Raw genomic sequence first — 25990 nt, forward strand, 5'->3', positions numbered from 1 at the left:
TTACAAGGATGTTGCCAGGGTTGGAGGATCTGAGCTACAGGGAGAGGCTGAACAGGCTGGGGCTGTTTTCCCTGGAGCGTCGGAGGCTGAGGGGTGGCCTTATAGAGGTTTACAAAATTATGAGGGGCATGGATAGGATAAATAGACAAAGTCTTTTCCCTGGGGTGGGGGAGTCCAGAACTCGAGGACATAGTTTTAGGGTGAGAGGGGAAAGATATAAAAGAGACCTAAGGGGCAACTTTTTCACGTAGGGAGTGGTATGTGTATGGAATGAGCTGCCAGAGGATGTGGTGGAGGCTGGTACAGTTGAAACATTTAAGAGGCATTTGGATGGGTATATGAATAGGAAGGGTTTGGAGGGATATGGGCTGGGTGCTGGCAGGTGGGACTAGATTGGGTTGGGATATCTGGTTGGCATGGACGGGTTGGACCGAAGGGTCTGTTTCCTTGCTGTACATCTGTATGACTCTATGACACTCTTGACTTGTGCCTTGTAGATGATGGATAGGCTGTGGGGGAGTCAGGAAGTGAGTTACTCATTGCAATGGTCTTGTAGCCATTGTGTTTGTTTATGTGGCAAGTCCATTTGACTCTCTGCTCAATGTTAACTCCCAGGATGTTGATAGTGGGGGAATCAGTGATGATAACATCATTGAATGTCGAAGGGCAGTGGTTAGATTTTATCTTATTGAATCCTGACATTTCTGTGGTGTGAATGTTATTTGCCACTTGTCAGCCCAAGCCTGGATATCATTCAGATCTTTTTTGCATTTGAACATAGACTCCTTCAGTGTCTGAAGACTTGCAAGTGGTGCTGAACTGTTGTGCAATTATTGACGAAAATCCAAATTTCTGACCTTTATGTTGGAAGGAAGGTGAATATGGTTGGTCCCAGTACACTATTCTGTATCATTGACTCCGGACCCAGTGACTTCGGATTAAACAAGGAAATCAATGTTGTGGACTCCCAGTGAAACTCCCCTCTGACTGTATACCACTGTGCAACCACCTCTGCTGGGTCTACATGCCAGTGGGATAGAACATATCCAGGGATCGTGATAATGGTGTCTAGGACATTGACTGACTGCAAGGAATGGTTCCTTGAGTATGACTGCCACTTGACTATTCTGTAAGACAGCTCTCTCAATTTTAGCACTAGCCCAGATATTAGTAAAGAAAACTTCGTAGGGTTGACAGGGTTGTTTTTGCTGTTGTCTTTTATGGCACCTAACTCAATGCCAGTTGGTCTGTCTAATTTCATTTTTCTGTTGAGACTTCGTATTGATTGATACATTTATAATTGAGTGACTTGGTAGGCTGTTTCAGAGAGCACAATGGATCTGGAGCCACATATTGGTCAGACCAGGTGAGAATAGCATAATTCCTTTCCTGAAAGGCATTAGTGAGCCAGATGAGTCTTTCTGAAAATTGTCAGTGGTTTTGTGGCTATCAGTAGGTTCTTAATTCCAGATGTTTCTTATTCAATTAAAATTCCAGCATCTGCTCTGACAGGATTTGAACCAAGCACCCCACAGTATTTGCTGATTAATAGTCTAGCAATCAATACCATTCGGCCATCAGCTCTCTTGTTGGGAGAATATGCAAGGTCTTTACACCTGGAGGCAATGGCAACAGTGGACAGATTGCAAACCTTTGGAGTCCCAAAAAAATGGTGATAATGCCAGATTGTAAACAGTTAAGTTTTAAATTGCCCATTTACTTCCAAGATAACAGATTCGATAATTTAAAGCTGGCTCATCAGCATTTCTACCTGAATACAAAAGTGTATATGATACATTTTGCCATTTGAGAAGGGCTTGAGAGGGGAAGACTTTTGTGGTGTAATGGCATTTGATGGCATTGGGGTAAGAGAAAGATAGAACAAGACAGCTGTATCTTAATCTCTCTGTGGCTCACCGTGCAGAAATGAACCCCGAGAATCTGGACGGGTTGGACCGAAGGGTCTGTTTCCATGCTGTACATCTTTATTACTCTATGACTCTAAGTGAAAAATCCCTATGGTCTGGGTCCTGGCAAGTTGAATGACAGCTTACGGGGTCGTGAAACATATACCTGGGAGCTAGGTTTTTTAAAAGTTAGATTAAAAAGAAAAGGAGGAATTCCTATTCTGCAGCTTAAAATATAAGTTCCCTACAAAACATGTTTTGTCAACAGTGCATTTAGTCTGGTTGTTGCAGTAAGAGCCTTAAAATGTAAAATGTCACTCTTTCAGCTGTGAACTGAAAGTTCATACTTATTTTTCAAAGTTAACACTGACATTTGAGGTCATGACACTGTATACGTTTTGAAGCACATAATTTGGACTTGCTGGCTGTTTCAGAGCTGGATATTTTTGTTTTCCAGTGCTATCTTCATTAATATATAATTATTTACCAGTTTAATTTATACAATTTTGTCCTGGTCTGACCTACTTATCTTCAGTGTTTTCACTCTCATTAGTCTTTCTGTAAACAAATAGCTTAAGAACTAATAAGTATCAACAAAACTTAGTGCACAGATAGAGTATTGGCTAAGGAAAGACTGATTAGCTTTTGGCAAAGAAGCATATTTAAATCTTGGAGATTTTGAAGGATCATTAACATGGAGAGATGGGCATGAATTTAGAATTTTTGCATCCTTTAAATTTTGATTATTTTATAATGTTGTGGCTTTGTCTCAACGGTTTGTCACAACTCTAAAATTTAAACAGAGTTTTCAGAGCAGGTTCTTGCATTTGGAGTGCCCTATAAACTGTTCAGTTTGCTGTAAAGTATACTGGACTATTACAAATCATCATTCAGACAGGGAACAGTCTGAGGCAGACTTCATAATTATAATAATGTAGAGTAAATAGTGTGTGTCAGATGTATGTGTTCTTCTGAGAGTTCTTCTGAAAGCCCTCCTCACTTGTTTGAGAATGCATTGAATAGTTTGAGTGAGGCTCACATTTTTTACCTCACGTTTTCTTTCTTCATTGCCAAATGACTTTACCAATTCATGTCTCGCAAACACAAGAAGTGCAAGTTAATATCATGGGTGATGCCTAAATTGCTTTCAGAATTACATGTGTACAAACTCTTCAGGAGATCAAACTTGAATGACTTTTACAGCAAGATTTCCACTAGTCAGGTTGCAATTCTGACTAGTGACTTGCCTGAGAGCTACTCTTTGACTTGTTCAATGGCTGACTTCATGTTGTTTTTAAAAACAATAATAGATCTCCAGTTCTATTGGTTCAGGGCAATCCAGGATCTGCAGTTTGGTTTCTGAAGTTTACTATGTGCTCTGCAGGTTAAATATAGTAATGATTTCAGTAATTTTACTAAAGCAACATATGATTAGACTTGCTTAAAGTAAAAGTATTCCAGAGAGGAATTAGACAAGCCTAATCCTGTCGTCCCCTAACATGTCTCACATGGAATTTTCAGTTGATGTCAGAATGTTTCGTGTCTGATTAAGATGAATTGATGGTGTGAGTAGTGACAACCTTTTGCGCTAGCAACCTAGGAAAATGGGTCAACTTTGAAATCAGAGCCATTCAGGAATTAAGTTAGCAAAGCATTACTTCAGTATAAAGCTTCATGGATGATAACCTACAAATATCAGCTGCTTTGAAATTCAGTGTCATTCAAGTAATGTTTTGTCCTTAGCTGAACATCAGAATGATGAATTAAGAACTGATACAGTTGTTGAAACCACTAATTCAACGTAGTCACTTGCTAATAAAACCCATGGTTCGTGACAGTTAATCTTTCCGACCAAATGCTCCAAAATATCTGAGCACTAGTTTTGGAAAGCAATGAAAAATGAGTAAATTGAATCAACAGAAGTCTTTGAAGTGGAATAACTAAAAATGGTCATTGTTTTTAAAATTATTTAAACTGTAGTTTATGTAATTTCGTGTACGAACCACCATCCTTGAGATGAACTAACACAGGTGATTGATGCAGACAAAAAGAGGAATAAACCGTTTTGGATTCCTGAAAAGTTGAAACTTTATTGCTGGAACAGCACAGCAGGTCAGGCAGCATCCGGGGAACAGGAGATTCGACGTTTCGGGCACAGGCCCTTCCTTAATTCAGGCTATCTTGCTTTGGTCAATTTTGTTTTCGGAGTTTAACAAATATGGAAGGGATAAATTTTCAAATCAAGTGTAAAAGGTCATCCCTGTTTGGGTTTTGCGCTCAACCGTGAATTTCTCACTGAAAACATAATTAACACAATCAAAAGAATAGTTGAATTCCTTTTATGGGTTTCTTTCTTTTTAATCCTGAGTTAGTTCAGCATCTCCAGTAATGATGTCCATGTTAGCTCAACAATTCATCAAATTTGGTCTTCATGAGCTAGTGCAAAAATATATCTATATTTACCTGTAAAGTCATTGGGAGATGTAACTATGACAACACTTGTATTTCAAAACCAAAGAAAATATTACATATCAGCATCATTTGAACATCAAGGTGTCAGTGATTGTGCTGAGCATTTCATGAATATTCCATTTATTAATGAGAAGCCTTCAACGCTTTACCAACCAATATTGTTGAAAGAACTAATTGTTATGTTAATGACATTTTACTTTAGGCACCTGGTGAATTTTCAGACTAACCAACCAACCTGAGTGAAGTCTGAAGGCACAGAACCGTGCATCCCATAAATAATAGCAATTTCTCTCTTCCCACACCAACCCCCAAACTGTTGTCACTTTTGTTGAGGTCACAGATCATCTTACCAGGACTTATCAAGAAACCAGTTTTGTTCTCTATGTTGGATATATTTTGACCTAATTGAACTTCATTTTTATGAAATTCTGGATATACCATCTATTTTTGCACGCTTTGAGAATGCTTTGCACTATTTAACTTGATACACAATATTATTTAGCCGCCACTTGAGTGCAGTGCTGCACTGTTGGGGATGTTAACTTATTGCTAAGGTACCAGGATCCCATCAGCTTGCAAGATCTCTTGGTATGTCTGAAAAACAAATTAAAGGAGTTCTTCCTAATTCTTGTCCCAGCAGTACTCCCACCTATCAGGTCATTTAGCTCATTGCTGTTTTCACTGATTGAGTTTCATAAATAAATAAATAATTATCGTCTGTAAAGTACGATAGAATGTGTTGTTGTAGAAGGCAGAGTGCATTCTTTTAATACTATGATACAATGGTTATATTGCCATCATCTGTTCAAATTAAAGTGACTTACGTATTTTCTTTTAATGGATTTTGGAGTCAGATTCTTTTGCTGCATCATCATTTCTTCATTAGTGTGCACTAAATTATAATTGCATTTGAATGTGTCTTGGTTCTGTGCCTTCCGACTTCACTATTTTACCTGCATACCGAACTGGCATATCTCCAGTACTGTCAGGTTTTTCTAATTTCCCTCTATCTAAATAGTTTCCTTGAACATACATGTATGCTTCATGTTTTTGAAGGCACTTGCCAATTAAAATTCCATATATGTACATGTTTCAAAAAGATTGGAGAGTATTATGGCACTTGCGGGAGCTCACTACATTTTACATCATGAGACAAATGCATTCAGATAGAATTTTCACTTTGAATATGATCGTTGATTCCAGCACACTTTGCATCCAAAATTATGCCAGTTTTTTTGCTTAAACCTCTTGTCCCCCTCATTGTGTTCCAGGGTTTCTCCTCAAAGTCTATTTTTATCTCACCAAATGCAACAACTGTCATGCACCAACACAATCTGGGTACTGCCATAAAACATTCTTTTTCATTGCTTTACATATATTTGAGTGATATCTTCATAAAATATCATTCTCATAGTTGCATACTAATCCACTCCTCAAGAGAAACATGAATTTAAATGACTAAAAATAACTTTTTGACAGTATACAAACATTTTCTAACTAGGGTAGAATATAATAAGTAGTTCCTTATATATAAAAAGACAACTTTAGATCGTTGAAAACATACCTGTTGGTGTCCAAGATCCAGCATAATTTTAGAAACCACCTGAAAGGCTTGCATGTGAGCAGTATTAGCAGGCATTCTCAAGTGATTTACTCCTCTTGGAGATATAGCAAGGTTTGTGGATGGAGCCTTGTGGATGGAGCCTGCTTATAGTGTAATTTTTAAAATGAGCACAAAAATATAATGGAAACTCGATGCACTGCATGAAATTTGAGCTTTTCTTTGTGATTTTGGTTTTGTGCCAGTTAGCCTGGTATCAAGGAAATTACACCATAAAGCATAGCATAATCTAATGGAAACTACTATTAGTTATGAACTGGTAAGAGGTCAAAAACATGATTGTAGCTACTGACTCAATTGTAGGTTACAGTCTTTAGTTATACAAACATAAAGCCCTGTCATTACAAGTTTTTATTTTTACAATTAAGTATCATCATTCAACTATATGTTCAATCGGAAAGGGATAGATATGCTAAGTGGAGAAAAGTCTTAGATTGTCATAGAGAGAAGTAGAGCACAGAAATCCAGTAGAAAATTGGTACAAAAAGTTAATGGGATTTTATCTTGAATCATATTTTCCAGAATAAATTTTAGAAATATTTATGTTGCATCTCTATATTTCAAGTCAAGCAAGTAACATTGATTGAATTCCACTAGTTTTGAACCAAAACGTTTGTCAAAATGGCTACATTTTACTGATTCAGAGAGGCCAGTTGGAAATTTGATCTTTTAGTTCTTTCCTTTCCTCTCTCTGTACCTGTCCCTATAATTGCTATCTAAAGAAAACAATGTTGATTTTCCAGGAATACTTATTGAAAACATTTCGGTTATGAAATTATAGAAAACCTTATCTCACTCCTATACTTACAGACTTTGAGAATAATGTGATCTGCAAAATCCCATGTTTCAACCATTGCACTTCTGCTAAAGACATTTTGTTGTGTTTTAAAGATTAGTGCTCTCATAGACCCAGGTGCCAAAAAGTACATCCTCTTCCCTCAACTATCAGGCACAACTCCATTCTGCTCTCTGATGTTTGCTTCTAAACTCTATAGTGATATTTTTAATCCCTGAAAACTGTGGAAAGGGATACTGTTTGAGTTGAGTGAAAAGTTAAAAATTTGAAATGGGAGCCCAATTTGTTCCTTAATTATCACACACAACCAGTTTCTGATCCTTGTCACATTGTTCTTTGTAAGAACCCAATACACTTCCAGTTTAATGGAATTGGAACAAGGTGCCTGTCTAGTGTTGGAACAACCTGTCTAGTGTTATTTTAGCAGATCCAATTTTAACTCATTTGGGCTTTAAGTAGACCAGCAGATAGACCGAAGTGAGATGAAGTTGAAACAATCCGTAAATACATTTACAGGACTCCATGTTGGACTGTATCAGTAGCAATGGTCCAAAAAGTTAGCCTGTAGATATTTCAATCAATCTGTCAGGAGCAGGTGGGACTTGAACCAGGGCTTCCTGGCTCAGACGTAAGATTCTACAAGAGCTCCCAAGTCAATCTGTAAATTAACCCAAGTCTACAATGTGGCTGTGATCCAGCACGCCTGCAATGATTGTGCAATCATTAACAGCCCTCCCCATGATGATCTGTCCCAATCACCTTCCCCAGTTGATATACAATGAGCAATCGCAACTCCCTCATATGCATATGCCAAGATTATATCTTGGGCTAAATTTGCTGTAAAAATAATGGTATCTAAATGGCGTACACACTGTTAATGTTGTGCAGATACTCAGCAGCTTCCAGTGATGATGAGACATTGTGCAGATAATGAACTACATACTTGTGTTCACCAAACTCCCACAAACAGCAGCATGATAATAACTGATTAATCTGTTGATTAAGGAATAAATATTGGCCAAAGCATGGGGAAAGCTCTCATGCTGTTCTTTAAAATAGTGCCATAAGATGTTTTTCTCCACCCAAGGGGGCAGATGACATCTTGATTTAATGTCTCATCCACAAGGTGGCATCTCCAACAATGTAGTGGTCTTGAGGTACTGCAGGAAATGCCTCATTTTAAACAGTACGTGCTCTTGTATATCACTTTCAATGGAAACTACTTATATTGAAACAGATTTTCTTATTTAAACTTATGTAATATCAGAAAATGTGTTTGGAATGCAAATATTTCAGCCCCGATATATGATATAAACATTAAATTCAATGTAAATGAATGTTCTTTGTTCACAAGATGTGTGAGAAACAGAACAAGTTTTCTTTTTCTAATTGTTCTAAAATAACGTTACAAGATACATTTCCAAGATATAATCAGTACATTTTTGCAAAATCAATGTTTATTTACTTAAAAAAATTATTTTAAGCAGTTTTACTCTTTGAATTTTAAATTCTACCAGCTGCTGTGATGAGAGTTACATCAAATCTTAGCCAGGTTCTCTAGGTTACTAGTCCTGTGAGATTGTCATGAAGGCATTTTCCCCTATTTGATCCCCGTCTCAGTGCCTCCCACAGACCCCATGCTCCACCCTTTGTCTCCATCCTTAATATTTTCCCTCCTCACTCCTATTAATTTGTTTCATCCTTTAAAATGTCAAGCTTGCCTGTGTGGAAAATACTTCCTGGTTGAGAATGCTTATCACATTACCAGACAGACTCCTGACCTTGTCTACAGTCCTATTCTGCATGGTGGTGGCATGTTTGATGCCATCTTCCTTGTCAACCTCATTGAGTGAGTAAGAGTGTGAGTGGTGATGGACAACTCCTCATCTGGCACTGTTGCTGTTATAGAACTTGCAAAGGTCAGCACAGATCCAGAAGAATGGTTTCTTGACTTGGAGGAGCCCCAAACCAAAACCCACACAGATAGCGTGTTTCAAGATAGGGGATAAGTGGATGTAAAAGTCAGAATTAAAAGTTCCAGCATATAAATAAATATCCTTTTCGTTAATTTGCCTGGCGAGTAACTGTGCAAGTGGTGACAAAAAAATCTTTTGCACTAATCCTAATTACTTTCTAACGAGGTAAAAATTATTTCAAACAAATAAATGGGTAGTACTGGGTAATGACTACTTAAGAACGAAACAACCCAACTGAAGCTACTTTGGTAAAAAGTGTTTAGCTGGATTGTACTACCCTAGTGTCAGTCTTTTATCCCCACACAAACTCTGGAGTGGGAGTTGAACCTGGAACTGAAATACGGAGACAGGAGTGTAGTGCACAAGTGTTTCCTTTGCAGTTCATCTATGGTTTGAAGTCACTCTGTTGTCCTCATAGCACAATATTGGCTTCGATTAACTGAGCAAAGCATTCAACATCTTAAACAGCTGTGATTAGGCTTGCTGGAAGATGTGCTGTTCCAGCAAACTCTGTAGCTCATTGTTACTAAAGAAATTTATTATTTTTGTATTAACTGGTATTCTAAAAACACCAGCAAAAATGTGAAAATGTTACTGGATGAAAGTGGAAAATTTGACTCCTGGTAAATGAATAACTTTAATAGTACTTTGTGCATTGCATAACACCTCCATTGTAACAAAGCAGCTGAAATATTCCACTCCAACAAGTAATGTTGCACAATGTCTACTTTTATAAACTTTAGAGAAAAAAATATTTTATCAACATATAATTAACTAGGAGATTTTGGAGTAATATTAACTCTAATGGTTTCAGATAATGCAATAAACCACACACGATCTGTCAGTGAGTAATTAAGATTTGACAGTCACAGAGTGAATGATGTGGGCATAATAGTTCGAGCAAAATAACATCCTTGATATCATGTGAAAAAATAACTTGCAGGGCTTCGAATCCACATTTTTTTCTTGAAATAAAAAGAGAGGATGGTATTAATTGCTACAGTCTATTATCATGCTTAGTCCATCATTAGTCATTGAATGAAAAAATAATTTCTATGTAGCCTTTAGCAGAGCAGACGTATTTTCTGCCTTAAGAAATCTTGAAGAGTGGATTTGGATTTTGTTCAATGTTTTTTGTGCTATATTTTATATTTTCATTTCAAGTATTTTAAAAAAAATTTAACCTTGTTTTTGCTATTCAGATAAAATATAATATCATGACTGTCGGTTTTTGCTGTTTTTACTTCATCAAAATTATGGGTAACTTTGGGAGTGTGCACATGTGCAGATTAGCAGAAGATGCTGTAGGTGATACGCTCCTCCAGAGGGTGCTGTTGGGCTCTCCTCCGAATGCAAGGTCATAAGTTTGCTACCAAAATGGGTAACCGAGAGAATGGAGAACATTACAGCACAGTAAACAACCCTTTGGCTGACCATGATGCCATTCCAAATTAATCCCATCTGCCTGCACATGGTCTATGGCCCTCTAATCCCTGCCTGTTTAAGTGTCTGTTGAAACAGCTTTTAAACATTGCTATTTTAACTAACTCCCTTGTCAACAGAAGTTTCTGATTTCTTAAGCCTTATCAGTTTAAGAGATCTTGTAGTCCCAAAACTTCTCTTGGAGTTGGGAGTGGGTAGGATAGAGTTGGACTCAGCAAGTCTGTGATCTCCTCAGTTCTCCTCTCAATCGTTTCAGAAATCTTTAGATTCTTTAGAGTTTGGAACTCACCCGCTGACCCCTAATACCTCATCCATCATCTACTTTCCATCACGAACAGAAGAGGGGAGCAATATAGAGCAACGTTCCAACTAAATTGCATAGATGTTCAGTTGCTCAGACGTTCCACTCTCACCCATCAATCTCCAGTCCTGAAGGCCGCTGTCACTCATAGATTTCGAAGACTCACGCAGCAGCAGAAAATAATAAAAGAAAATGTAAGTGTGGAGATGGAGGAAAGGCCCTTTAATAATTGGATACAGCTGAATTTTTCTAATTTTCCATAGGCTGTTAATTTGTTGTAGCAAAAAAAGTCAACAAATTTTTATTCAAAAGGCACACCAAACAGCTAATCCTTCAATGGCTTCTTCAAACTGTCAATCAAACTTTGAACTCTGAACTTATCACTAAAATAATACTTTGTGGCTTTTGCAACTAAGCAAATTATTCATAATACCATAAGAATAGCCTTTATAAATGTCCATAAAGATTCCTGTTGGAAAGGTAGAACAGGTAGTTTTTTTTCAACTTGCCACTGGATGGTCTGTCAATCAAAGCTGCCCAGCAGAGCATAGTTTCTTTTTAACTCTCATTGACAACTTAAGCCTGTCTCTTTATCCATATCTAAAGTGCTGCGAATTTTAAAAACTTTAAGGCCATGATATTTAAATACTGTATATATTTCGAGTAAGTCAAATTTTTTTGACTACTATTAAAGGTTAAATTTGTGGGGTCGACTATTACATGGATACTACTTTTATGGGGCTATATTTCATACATGTCAAAATTCATACTGTATCATTAGCAGACGCCCGATTGATCGAGAAACAAATAAAATCACAGTGAATTATGGTGATTCTGAAACCTCAGAGCGAAACGCAATAGCTGGTGGACTGGAAGACCTGGAGTGGAGTGGGACGACCGACAGACTGACTCATAAATGTTGATCTGTTATCTGGGAAGAATGAGGGTCAACCTGTACACGAGATATATGGAAAATTCCAAACTTTTTCACCAAAAATAGGGGGTCAGCTTTTACATGAGATCAACTAATAATTGAGTGTATATACAGTTGACATCTTCCCCCTCCTACCCCAACAAAGTTTACGTCTATTCTGTGCAACGTCTATTAAGTTATTTACAATGAATGAGGTCTGTTTGAATTCAGTACTTAATGCAAACATGATTCACACAGTATTTTGAATGTGGAATTCAAAATGCATACAAATCAACTGTGATATGATTGAACGACTTTAGAATACTGAAGAGGGAAATCAGGAGGACAAAAAGGGGACATAGCTTTGGCAAATAGGGTTAAGGAAAATCTGAAGGAATTTTATAAATACATTAAGGACAAAACGGTAACTAGGGAGAGAATAGGGCCCCTCAAATATCGGCAAGGCAGCCTACTACTGTGGAGCCACAGGAGATGAAGGAGATACGAAACGAGTATTTTGCATCAGTGTTTACTGTGGAGAAGGACATAGAAGATATAGAATGTGGGGAAATAAATGGTGACGTCTTGAAAAATGTCCATGTTACAGAGGAGGTGGTGCTGGATGTCTTGAAAAACATAAAAGTGGATAAATCCCCAACAGCTAATCAGGTGTACCCTAGAACTCTGTGGGAAGCAAGGAAGTGATTGCTGAACACCTTGCTGAGGTATTTGTATCTTTGATAGTCACACGTCAGGTAACAGAAGACTGGAGGGTGGCTAACGTGGTGCCACTATTTAAGAAAGGTAGTAAGGAGAAGTCAGGAAACTATAGACCGGTGAGCCTGACATCAGCAGTGGGCAAGTTGTTGTAGGTAATCCTGAGGGGCAGGATTTACATGTATTTGGAAAGGCTAGGACTGATTCAGGATAGTCAACATGGCTTTGTGCGTAGGAAATCATGTTTCACAAACTTGATTGAGATTTTTGAAGAAGTAACAAAGAGGATTGATGAGGATAGAACAGTAGACATGATCTATATGGACTTCCTTGAAAGTAGAGAGTTGCAGGTAGATAGGATAGTGAAGAAAGTGTTTGGTGTGCTTTCCTTTATTGGTCAGAGCATTGAATATAGGTGTTGGGAGGTCTTGTTGCAGCTGTACAGGACACTGGTCAGGCCACCTTTGGAATATTGTGTGCAATTCTGGTCTCCTTCCATTTGGAAGGATGTTGTGAAACTTGAAAGGGTTCAGAAAAGATTTACAAGGATGTTCCCAGGTTTGGAGGATTTGAGCTAGAGGAAGACACTGAATAGGCTGGAGCTGTTTTCCCTGGAGTGTCGGAGGCTGAGGGGTGACCTTACAGTGATTTATAAAATCATGAGGGGCATGGTTGGAATAAATAGATAAGGTCTTTTCCCTGGGGTGTGGGAGTCCAGAGCTAGAGGTCAGAGTTTTAGGGTGAGAAGGGAAAGATATAAAAGAGACCCAAGGGGCAACATTTTCATGCGGAGGGTGGTATGTGTATGGAATGAGCTGCCAGAGGAAGTGGTGGAGGCTGATATAATTACAGCATTTAAAAGGCATCTGGATGGGTCTATGAATAGGAAGGGTTTAGAAGGATATGGGGCAAATGGGACGAGATTAGGTTGGGATACAGGGGAACCTTGATTATCCAAACCTGATGGACGGGCACTGTTTCGTTCGGATAATCAATTATTTGATTAATCGAGTAAATGCCTTTCCTCTGGGGCTCGGAGTTATTAAAGTCTGCTCCTCGCTTCGGAGACTAGCAGCAGCACAAGCGAACGAGGTCCCGCCCCTGACTTCGCCAAACCCCTTGCACACCGCGCCCCCCACCCTCCCCCAGACCCATGCAACATCGCCCCCCAGCCCCGACCAACACCACCCCCGCCTCCAACCCCATCCAACAGTGCTCTGGTGAGACCGTATGTGGAGTACTGTGTGCAATTTTGGTCTCCTTACCTAAGAAAAGACATGTTTACCATAAGGGAGTGCACCAAAGGTTCACTAACCTGAGTACCAGAATGGCAGGTTTGTCCACCTGATGTGCCAAACATTTTAATGCTTTTTTACAAACATTGGGTAATTGAATGGAAAAGCCAGATGGACTGTAATTTAAACTATGTAGCAGGATAATCCATTGCATCAGTGTGCTTTAAAGCCAAGATAAATTTTCAAAACATGAAGTCTCTAAACTTAGATAATTTATGCATTTGACATATAAATCTTGTTAATCTTGCTAACGAAATACTGCACTCGTTCTGATTCCCTTTGTCACCAGCTTTAATATTATTTAAAACAACTACACAATAGTTTTGTATCCACAACAAAATCTAATTGAGAAATTTAGCAAGTTTACACTTAACCCTCTGTATATTTGTAAATAATCATTTCAAAGTGATATAACTTGTAGGTGCACAGCAAGAACATTAATGGCATTCAATCATTGTGTGATTGAAAGTACTGCCATAATGAAAATGAATTTTTCTATCAAGGTACTGATCTGAGTCTTCTGTAGAATGTAGACCATTATCCAGTAGTCATATAGACCAGGAATGACTTTTAAATTAATTTGAGTTGTTTGCAAACTGGGCAACAATTAGGAGGCTATAATTAGCTTTATACGAAAAGGATGGATGTTTGTTAAGCTCTGACTAAGATGATATGGTTGCCATAGTCAACATTCTTTGGTAAGACTCTCTTATTTTGTTCCATATAGTTATTATTCATGCATCAGAACATGCTTAGTATCCGGAAGCCCTGCCTTAGGATGAAGACAACCTTTTGAGGAAAGGAAGTAAATGCAAATGGGTAAAAATAAAGTAATTGTGTATTTCCCAGAATATTTATAAAAGATAGCATTTTAAAGGGGACAGTCTTAAAAATATGAAATCAAGAGCCTATCAAGTAACCTACAGTATTTGAGGCATAATATTCTGTAAGTCCACTGACAGTCTCATCTTTTATTCAATGACTTTTGTTCTTACAGTATCTGAAGAGAGTAGTACACAAAAGGCAGGCCAGGTTGATGGTGCAAGCAGTAGATCATAGCAAAATCAACAACAGCCAAGAATTGTTTAGCATTCCTCAGGTACTGGAATTAGCTTGGATGTTTTATAGGCCAGAGAATTATCAGTGATATAACAGTAGAAAATTTATAACAAAGGATGAGGATGTTTGGTCTATCTGTTTTTAACTTTGTTTCTTCGCAGGCGTTGCTGGTGAGACCAGCATTCATTCCACATTTAATTGGTGTTGAGACGCTGCAATCCTAGTCATGTAAGTGCACTTAAAGTGCTGTTCAGAGGTTTCTTTAGGAGTTCCTGTATTTTAATACAACAATGAAGCAACAGACCTCTCATATATCAAAAATGATCTTTCTCTGCACCTTATCTGTCGCTGTAATACAATATTCTGCTTTGTGTTCTATTAGCCTGATGTACTTACATAAGGTATGATTTGTCTAGGTAACACACAAAACAATACTTTTCACAATATCTTGGTACATATTAGAATAATAAATCAAATCAAAGTATGGGGACACAGTTGAAGGAAAGAATGTTGTTAAAATGAAAATAAGGAAAGAGTTAAACAAGGTTTGTAGAGATTTGAATGCAAGATTAGGAGAAATTTTGGCGAAGGGTGTTAAATGAGAACAGGGACAGCACCGTTCTAGATTAATCCTAATTTGCAAAGAGTGGAGAGCTGTAAAAATGACATTAAGCACATTGAATCTCTTTTGGGACTAACATTTTGGTTTCCCTATGGCAGAGGTTGGAGGATGAGAATTGTGGGGGAGAGTCAGTCAGTGGCTTGAAACTACAGAAAGTAGTATTGTTAATGATTTGGATATGAAGGAGGGAGCTTAGCTTGGGGATAAGTTGCATGTCAAGTTGTCTGTGCTTCCTAATTAACTTGAGACAGTAGCCAGGAAGTTGATGTAAGTATTACATGCATATGTTTGTATGCAATTACAGAAGTCCATCATCATCATCATTAGTGGATAATTATTTTTGCTGTGAAACAGTTAGAAATGTCCATTTTCTATCAATATTAAATTAATATTAAAAAGATCATAAAAAAAGTTACAGGGAATGGAGCTTGTGTTGTGTGGCACACAAGTGTGAACTTAGTCTTTTCTGAGAGTGTCCTGCCGGCGTCTTGCATGATGTTGCATTGTATGTTCAGAAGTTAAATAGTAACCTAAGTCTGCAGCTTTGCCACAGATTTGCCTTTGATATGCACCCAAAATATTTCCATTTACATAACAAGGGAATTTATGCTATATTTGGTGTTCCCTAAAAGGACTAGTTTTTAATTTGTCCCCATTCAAATACAACCTTTTCTTACCTTGCTTCACCATACTTCCTGGTAGGGCAATCTGGGGAGAATCGTGTAGATCAAATGTGTGAGATGTAATTGTTTCAGCTAACCAAGACAGGGAATGACAGAATAGTGGAGCACAAATGAGGTAATTGGATTTTTTTTTTCTTTGTGATCAATGGTCAATAAAAACACTAGTATTTTTCATGCTTCATAAGTTATTATTTCTGTGAAGTTTCATCACTTTTTCTTGATTTTCAATTTCAGAGGTCACTTGCCTCCTTAATATGAGTTTGCTTTCTGCACTGCTTTGATAAATGTCCAATGGATAGATGCCATACTTCTGTCTGTAACAGCTTCAGTTTGATCAATCTCAGAGGGTTGAAGTACCTTGGGTTTGGTAATCTGTGAACTTTGATGTGTTGGTCCTGAAACACATTTTATAAGTTAGCGGGTGAATTGAGGAGCATTTCGATGAAATCCTATTCCTATTTAAAAGAAGTAACATTGGAGAAAACAGTTTGTTTTGTACTTTTCTTACATTTAACAGGAAAGGTAGCCAGTTTGTAATTATGGTACAAATGCCCCTTGAGTTTAAGTACATATGTTAATGTACTTACATATGTACTGTGTAGGGTTTGAACTGATTACTGTATTCATTATTTTTCAATAGTGTTATTAAAATTACTATGGAAAACAGTTGCTAAGATTATTGTGCCACATTTCATGTTAGGTAGGATAGCGTTTTTCAAAACTTGTAAGAAGTACACCACTGAGAAGGTTTGTAGCTCTGGTTGAGGTTCTGGATGTAGGTTTGCTCGCTGAGCTGGAAGGTTCATTTTTAAATGTTTCACCACCATACAAGGTAACATCTTCAGTGAGCCTCCGGTTGAAGCACTGCTGATGTTTCCTGCTTTCTGTTTACATGTTTGGGTTTCCTTGGGTCAGTGGTGTCATTTCCTGTTCATACCTTGCAAGAACTGTAACAAACACTACATTGGACAAACGGGCAGAAAACCAGCCACTAGGATACATGAACATCAACTAGCCACAAAACAACATGACCCTCTCTCACTAGTGACCTTACGTACAAATAAGGAAGGACACCACTTCGACTGGGACAACACATCCATCCTAGGACAAGCCAAATAGAGACATGCACGAGAATTCCTAGAAGCATGGCATTACAACCAGAACTCTATCAACAAACACATTGACTTGGACTCCATCTACCACCCCCTGGAAAAGAAAGGACAGGAAATGACATGGCAGGAAATTACATCACTGACCCAAGGAAACCCAAGCATATAAATAGAAAGCAGGAAACAGCAGTGCTTTGTCCGGAGGTTCACTGAAGATGTTACCTAGTACGGTGACGGAATGTCTGAAACTGAACCTTCCAGCTCAGTGAGCAAACCTACATCCAGAAGTACACAACTTTCTGAATAAGCTAATTCCTAATGGTCATGCCCACTCCTGAATATGTGAATGAGTAAATCAGGTTCTGCTTTAGATTCTAACATATGCGCCAGCTATTCCAGGGTTTGTTTCCTTGTTTCTACTGCAGAGCAAAAGAGACTCTTAAAAATGAATGCTGTATAGTTAAGGACAATTTTTGAGCTATTCCTTGTTACTGTAGCCTGTTTGTTTAATGTTCAAAAAGTCCTGCAGCATTTGAGAAAGAGACGATGTTGAAAAAAATGGTAGTTTGGAACAAGTTGGAAAAAAGTAGATTGTCCACAGAAGACTACCAAACAGACCACAAGTACCCACGTAACTCGAAACAGTATTCTAATTTTCTTAAGATGGTCATAGGCACTAGACCCCATGACATTGTAACATTCCAAAAGCATTGATAAATAACAACGCTGAAGACTTCTGGCAATAGAAAGAGCTGTAGCATAAATAAACATTTTAAGTTGAGTAATAATTGCTTTAAGAGTAATTGGGCAGAAAACGTGATTGAAGCACTCAGTGGAGGCAGAGAAGCAAAATCATGGACTCTAATTATGATTCCTGAAACATAGAAGTCTCTCTGGAGCAGGAACTGTTATGCAAGATTTACTTATCAATCAGTATTCAGTAAATGTTATAATTTTGGTTTTATAGAAGAAATTACAGCTGAAGACAAAATCTTTGGGTCTTGCTGTTGCAAAATTTCTGAAGCTCTGCTATCTGATTCAAAATTCAGGGTGATCAATTTGCAGTTCCATCAGTTTTTCTTTGTAAGTGAAAAGTGGGTATTATATGAGTGCTACTTCCTTCTTGTTAGACCTCTGAAGATAATGTTTCGACTGATGGCACCAAACCATCTTTGTAACTAACTGGTGATTGTTGAATTCGAGCATTGCAGTTGGAAATTTTTAGTAATTTACTCTAATTTAGTATAAGCTCTTTACATTTTAACTTGCATCTATAAATCTTCTCAACTGTTGCTTGAAAGTATCTGACAAAAAGAAGTGAATCCTTGAAAAATTCAGTTTGCTGCATTAAAGTTCAATCCTCAAAACAGGATACATTATTTTGAAAATGCACCTTGAACGAATAATAAATGTGATTCAAAAATATTAATCCAAGGAAAGTGCACGGAACTGCCTGATTCATAAGTTATGTATACTAAGCACCATTCACATAGAGTTGTCATAAACTATTTTAGCACAATATTTTAGTTTTTCTATTTATCGCTAATGTGCCACTCCATTGTGAAATTCAAAAATATAAATAGGTTCTCTGTTTCTTTAACCATGTTTATTTGTCTCCAGTATTCTCATTTTATTACAGTTCTGTCCTTCATTGTTTTCTTCTATCCCATAATTTACCCTGCATGCTATTCATTCTAATTTATAATCCTGGCAGTCAGACATAACATAATGATAAAGTGCTGATATCTGTTCAAAATGGTTGAAGACAGCTGTCAAATAAATGGAATATATCTACTGGAAAATGCTGTAACAATCTAGCCATTGCAAGAGTTATTTGTGCATTAAAGACATGATTTTTGCTGACTGAAACTTTGTCAACCTTGGATAACTTCCTGTGTCTGGGATTTTGCACATGAAAAGCACGTTATCAATTTGTGCAGCTTTATAGCCTTCTACAGGTTCCTGTAAGATTAATCAGGATTCAGCAAGACAACTGAAAAAATAGGCAGTATATGGTTTTGAACAAAAGTAAAATACTGCTTGGAAAATCTGGAATAAATGCAGAAAATACCTGAATTACTCAGTGTATCAGGTAGCATCTATGGTGAGAAAATAAGTTAGTATTTCAGGTCAATGAACTTGCATCAGAATTGGGAAAAGTTAGCGATATAGCAGATTTTAAACAATGAAGATAAAAGGGAAGAGTTTTATTAGGCTGTAAGGCATAAGAAATTGAATGACGTGGAGATGTAACACACAGGGAATTGTAATTGAGCAAGTACAGAAACAAGAAATATCTAGACAAAATAAGAACAGAAGAAATAGTGTGCCATTCAGCATGATGATAAACGTGGACTTCAACTCCTTAAACTTGCCTGTCCATTCCCCATACCCCTCAATTCCCTGAGTGACTGAACACCTGTCCACCTCAGCCTAAATTATATTCAATGATGTTGCATTCCACAGTCCTTGTGGGTAGAGAATTCCAAGAATTCACAACTTGAGTGAAGAAATTGCTCTTCATCTCAGTCCTAAATGATCAACTTATTATCTTGAAACTGTGCTCCTTTTTCTAGATTCTCCAACCACCATCAATCATGTAAATCCATAGACTTTTGGATGGTTCAATGAGATCACTTGTCATTCTTCTAAACTCTAGCTTATACAGTTTGTGCAGCCTCTCCTCATTGGTGATGTGTAAGAGAGTTTTCTTATCAAGTGATCCTTCACTACAGTGTTTCCATTGCAAAGGTGTTCTTCCTTCAAAATGGAGGCCAAAAAATTGCACACAGTATTCCAGAAATTACTTCTGTCAAAGGGCTGTGAATCTGTGGAATTCACTATCCTCACATGCAGTGAATTTTGGGATATTGAGTAAATTTAAGGAGGAGATAGACACATATTTAATTAGTAAGGGGTTGAAATGTTGTGGACAGCAGGCAGGAAAGTTGAGTTGAGACTGAGATGAGATCAGCTATGATCATATTAAATGGCAGAGCAAGTTCAAAGGGCTGAATTGACTACTGCTCTTAATTCTTATGTGCTTCTTCTTTTTGAAATTCCAAGTGTTTGTTTCTCAATGATGCCAATTTTAAATGTAATAAGTAGTTGTGTAAACAACGTATCTTTTTTAGTTTTCCGCTTTTGTGGACTGAAATGGGAAGGGCTTCTTTTCATGCTGCACTTTATGAAAGGAAGTTAACAACACCTATTGTAAGTGCAGTTTAGACTGTTGTTTGTTCATCTCGTGGGGTAGGTTTACTGCAGATGATTTGAAACCACACGTCTGTGAAAGGGAGATTTGGCGAACAACAAGCAGCTAGTCTAGAGAGTGTTGACCAGTTATCAATGACAAAGGCCTTCTGTCTGTCCACAGTTGTGATTTGCACCAAGGTAGCTGAACAGCTTTTTGGTATGGACAATAGGATATAGGATATAATTCGTGAACTAGTTGGGCTGTGCCTGTCTCTCCTCAAAGGAAGTGGTAAATACATGGAGAAGAGAGAATGATCAACAAAAGCAAGTCCTGACCAGCCAAATGCAGCAGCTCAGCAAACCCTGTGAACTGGGGCCGTTGAACTGCCCTTCCCAGTTCATCCCTCCACCCATAACACCAATGCTGTTTCTGTTCTAAAGGGTTTACTGGACCCAAAACGTTAATTCTGAATTCTTTCCACGAATGTTGCCACACCTGCTGAGATTTCCTAGTGATTTCCAACATCCACAGTTCTTTAAGTGTTTTTTGTCTTACCTGTGTCAGTTTGTATTTGTGTGTAAAAGGGGAGTTTTATTACAGGAATAAGAGCATTAACGAGTAGAGTTATATGCTGACTGTTCATAATAGTGTATCTGTAGCTAAAATTTGTTTATTTGTAATAAATAGTGATTCTTGTACAAAAACCTGGTCTATGTTTTCTGTCAACTTTGGTTTAAAATGTCAAGTGAATTGGGGTATTTTGTGTACTTTGATAAAATCTTTAAGTTTTGTGATGCTTCTGGGATAGCAGGGCTTGATTTTCAGCTCTCTACCCCAGTGTATCATAACAGTGGTGCATACTTGGTAATGTAATTGCAATTAATGATCGCATAAAATTTAATTTTAAGCTTAGAGATATTACAAAAATATAATTTAAAAGATATCAGACTTTCAACTTTGGTCTGTTTAATTTCTCTATCATTGACTTGGTCAAATTGCTGGGATGCCTTATAGTATGATTTATTCTTCCTTTTTTAGGCAGAGAATCCAACCGATGGGCCTCCTTCAGGTTATGGATCATTTCACCAGCAATACTGGTTAGATGGAAAGATTATTGCAGTCGGAGTAATTGACATTCTTCCTCATTGCATCTCCTCTGTGTACCTTTATTACGATCCTGATTATGCATTCTTGTCGTTGGGTGTGTATTCTGCATTCAGGTATAGTGAGCTTTTATTTCGCTTTTTCATATCATTTCATTTGTACACTTGATCTTATTAATTTGTATGACTTCCTCAGGTCAGATATACCTAACATCTCCAGTCCGGAATGCTCGAGACCAAGCTAATCCTGTTCGTTATACATGATATTAGAATGCCTAACTGCGATGCATGAAATCGAAGATTGTAAATTTAAATATTTACTTCTAATATTTAAAACATGATAAAGGTGTAAAAATAAATTGTTTTGCTTATCCAAATACTTTATCATTCAAGTTTCTGCTGCTAAAGTATTGCACTAAATTATTCCCTGGTGTTAAAGAAATGCTTCGATCTGCTCAAACAAAAGGGTTCAGACTCGTGATGATTGCAGATGATAGGTGACTTTTCACTACCTTGATGTCAAGTGGAATAGTTGTAGTGTGCAAGGTAAGGATGGAAAAATATCTTAAATTACAATTGTGAAGCTTTTTTGGCCGGTTTATAGCCCAACAAGAGAGGGGGCTGTTCTGAACTTAATATTTGGAAATGAGTCCAGGCGGGCAGAAGGTATATCAGTAAGGGAACAATTTGGAGATTGTGATCGTAACTCGATTGTGGAAAAAGTTAAGAATGGGCCGTGAATAAAAGTTCTAAACTGGTGAAAGACTTATTTTACTAAGATAAGGTATAATGTGGCTTAAGACAACAGGGGTAGCTACTTGCAGATAAAACAGGATCAGATCAGTGGGAGGTATTAAAGCAGGAAAAATCGAGAGTACAGGGGAAATAAATTCCCGTTAAGGCAAAGGTCTTGGTCCAAGACTGGCGAACCATGGTTGTCAAGGGATATAAAGGTTTGAATTTTAAAAAGTGAAGCTTATTACAGATTTAGAGTGCTCAATGTGGCAGAATCTCTACAGTTTAGTGGAGAGGGAGCTTAAAGTTTGAAATTAGGAAAACAAAGAGATTACATGAGAAAGTATTGGTGGGTAAAATAAAAGACAATCCAAAAGGATTTTAGATATATAGAGTAAGACGATAGTCAGGGTAGACTTAGAGCCCATTAGGGATCATAGAAATAAACTGTGTGTGAACCTGAATGACTTGGGCACAGTCCTCAATGAATGCTTGCATCGTCTTCACAATGGAAAAAGTCATTGCAGGTAAAGACAATATTTTTTGAAATATTAGAAGAAATTTACACAGAGAAGATATGAGCAGGGTTAACAGCCTTAAAAGTGAATAAAACTACAGGCCAGGAAGAGATGTATGCCAGGTGGGGATATAGGGGGAGTCAAGGGAAAAATATATATCAAGACCCTTAGCAGTAATTTTCAAATCCACTAGCCACAGGTGATGTGCCAAAGAACTGCAGGACTAGGATTAATGCAGACAGATCTTTGAAGACTGGTGCTGATATGGCAGACTGAATAGCCTCCTGTGCTGTAAATGTCTGAGTCTGAGATTTCTGGACTGGAGAAATTAGTGTATTTGTTTAGAGGTAAAATGATGGTAATTTGTTTTTTTGGTTAATTTACCAATTGTTTTACATTTAAGATGAACAAGAATACATTATGGTGTCCCTAATATTGTGCACACCCATTTGCTGATATGATAATCTAGTTCATGATGTTTCAAAGTTTTCTAGGTTTGGAAAGTATACTGTTCAGTAGGGAAATTGCAAATGCTACACTATTATTTAAAATGGATGAAACAGATAATGAGTCTATTTAATATCATTTGTGTAAATGTACTGAGACCTATCATCAGAGACAGTGTCTCTGCACTTGGTTGAGAATCAACTGACCAAACAGAGTCTTTGTGAATTTGTGAAGACTAAGTCAAGTCTGACCAATCTAGAAGAATTTTTTTTTATGGTGACCACTTCCATCATGGATGTGGCTATTGGATGTTGTCCATATCTTGCAGGAATAAAGGATTTGTTTTCTGATTTGCGAAATGTGCCAAGTTGTGTTCCTTGGAGATCTGTACTGGGACCACTTTTCATCACATATTAATGACTCTGATATAGAGATAGAAAAATGTAAATCCGAGTTTGCAGATTAAATATTGAGATAGAGATTAAGGTTCAGGTGAAGTAAAGCTATGAGTTTAAATTATGAGCACAGGTTAGAAAAATTTAGGTTTAGTCCCTTACAATCAGAGGTTGAGAGATGATTTTAATCCAGCTGTTTAGAATGATATAGGAATTTGCTGATCGACGCAGACTACTTTCACTATTACTAGAAACTCGAAGAAAGACATTCAAATAGCATGAGAGCTAGACAGTTGAGAGAAATTCACTGCTATTCCTGCCTGTAGCTGTCCTATCAGGAGATCTGTAGTCATATGTGTCACATTCCTCTAATTTGCGCTGTCCTTTCACATTCACTGTAGATTGTCTGTAATCACTCCTCATTTAACAGCTATTATCCAATTATGCCTAGGTTAACCAGTTTCACTTTTGCCTGCCGTCTCCATTTTCACTGGTGTCTTTTCACTTTTCCTTATAAAAGAGAACTCTAGCTTTTCAACTCTAATCAAATACCTGTATATACTGACATTTTACCATCTTGGACTTTATGTATCCATAATCCTGATATCATCCCTTTTTCTATCTGTTATAAGATTGAGTAGTTCACTCAAATGGAGAGAAGCAAAACTTTAGAGCGATTTGAACACAAGAAAGAAGAATTTAAATCAAAGGTGTTGTTGGGCCAGGAACCAACGTCAGTTAATAATCATCCATTGGTTGCAGTTAGAATGCAAGTAATAAAGTATTAAAAGAACTCTAGTTTATGGAGACTGGCCAAGGGAGCATTAAATAGTAAGTTTGGAGGAAACAAAAATGTAAGTGGAAGTTTCAGCAGTGTTTATACTAAGTTGAAGATGAGCAATATCCAGAGGTAGGACTTGAATCCCAACTTTCTAACTCAATGCTACCAACTAAACACAGTGAACGGTCAAAACAAGTTTGTAGTGAGTTTCAGCTAGCTATTATCACCATACAATGGAACATGATGATACGTATTTAGTTTATTTTATTAAGAGCCAGCACATAGATGCAAAATACAGAAAGCAGAGGATCAAGTCTTAGGGTATAGCAATGAGAAGAAAAACTTGCAGTCGATTCTCAGACTATGACTGGCCTCAGTCAACTGCAGTCCTATTTAGATGGGTAATACAGAAGGGTGAGGTGATCAACTTTGTCAAAAATTGCATGTAAGACCATAACAAGCTGTTTGGCCCCTCGAGCCTGTCCCCTATTCAATAGGGTCATGCTTGATCTGATATTCTCACATCACTTTCCTGCCTTTTCCCTGTAACCCTTGATTCCCCTACTGATCAAAGATCTGTCTATCTCAGCTTTAACTATACATAAGGACTCAGCCTCACATCTCTCTATGGCAAGGACTGGCAAAGACACTCCACCCTCTGAGAGAAAAAATTCCTTTTAATCTCTGTCTTGAATCAGGACCTCTTTATTTCAAGACTATGCTGTCTGGTCCTCAACTCTCCCTTGAGAGAAAACATCATCTCAGCATTTGCCCTGTCAAGCCCTTTCAGAATCCTATATGTTTCAATGAGATTACCTCTCAATCTTCTCAACTCCAGTGAGTAGAGTCCCAACCTGTTTCGCTTTAGCTCTTAAGACAATCCCTCTAGACCGGTGATCCTAGTGAACATTCTCTGAACTGCTTCCAATGAAATGATATGTTTCCTTAAGGGAACCAAAACTGCTCGTAGTACTCCAGACTTGGTCTCACCAGCTCAGTTGCAGTAAGAATTCCCTACTCTTATAACTTCCTGGAAATAAGGGCCAATATTCCATTAGCCTTCCTGATTACCTGCTGCACCTGTGTGCATGTGCTGGCTTTTTGCATTGCATGTACAGGTACACCAATCATAGAGAAATAGAGATGTACAGCATGGAAACAGATCCTTCGGTCCAACCCAGCCATGCCGACCAGATATCCCAATCCAATCTAGTCCCACCTGCCAGCACCGGCCCATATCCCTCCAAACCCTTCCTATTCATATACCTACCCAAATGCCTTTTAAATGTTGCAATTGTACCAGCCTCCACCACATCCTCTGGCAGCTCATTCCATACACGTACCACCCTCTGCGTGAAAACGTTGCCCCATAGGTCTCTTTTATATCTTTCCCCTCTCACCCTAAACCTATGCCCTCTAGTTCTGGACTCCCCAACCCCAGGGAAAAGATTTGTCTATTTATCCTATCCATGCCCTTCATAATTTTGTAAACCTCTATAAGGTCACCCCTCAGCCTCCGACACTCCCAGCCAGTTCAGCCTCTCTGTAGCTCAGATCCTCCAACCCTGGCACCATCCTTGTAAATCTTTTCTGAACCCTTTCAAGTTTCACAACATCTTTCCGATAGGAAGGAGACCAGAATTGCACGCAATATTCCAACAGTAGCCTAACCAATAGTCCTTTTGAGTTTCAGCTTTCTGCAGTTTTTATCCATTAAAATAATATTCTGTTGTTTGGTTCTCCCTTCCACAATGAACAACTTCACTTTTTCATACGTTATACTCCATCTGCCAACTTTTTGCCCACTTACTTAACCTATCAAGGAATGTAGATTGAGAAAGAGTTTATAATGCAACATAATCACAGTCACATAGAATGCTGTTTGCCATTTTGATGAAGGT

General features: G+C 37.8%; 1 protein-coding gene across 10 annotated transcripts in view; it reads left to right on the forward strand.

Annotated features, from left to right (window-relative positions):
- Positions 1–25990, forward strand: part of LOC122561177 (arginyl-tRNA--protein transferase 1) — a 225295-nt gene that overhangs the window by 107560 nt on the left and 91745 nt on the right. For all 10 annotated transcript variants that reach the window (XM_043712697.1, XM_043712690.1, XM_043712693.1 and 7 more), the window contains one exon: positions 21149–21330. In XM_043712697.1, coding sequence (XP_043568632.1) covers positions 21149–21330 — 182 coding nt within the window. The remainder of the gene's footprint in view (positions 1–21148; positions 21331–25990) is intronic.

Source organism: Chiloscyllium plagiosum, chromosome 22, assembly GCF_004010195.1.
Source record: "Chiloscyllium plagiosum isolate BGI_BamShark_2017 chromosome 22, ASM401019v2, whole genome shotgun sequence".
NCBI classification, from domain to species: domain Eukaryota; kingdom Metazoa; phylum Chordata; class Chondrichthyes; order Orectolobiformes; family Hemiscylliidae; genus Chiloscyllium; species Chiloscyllium plagiosum.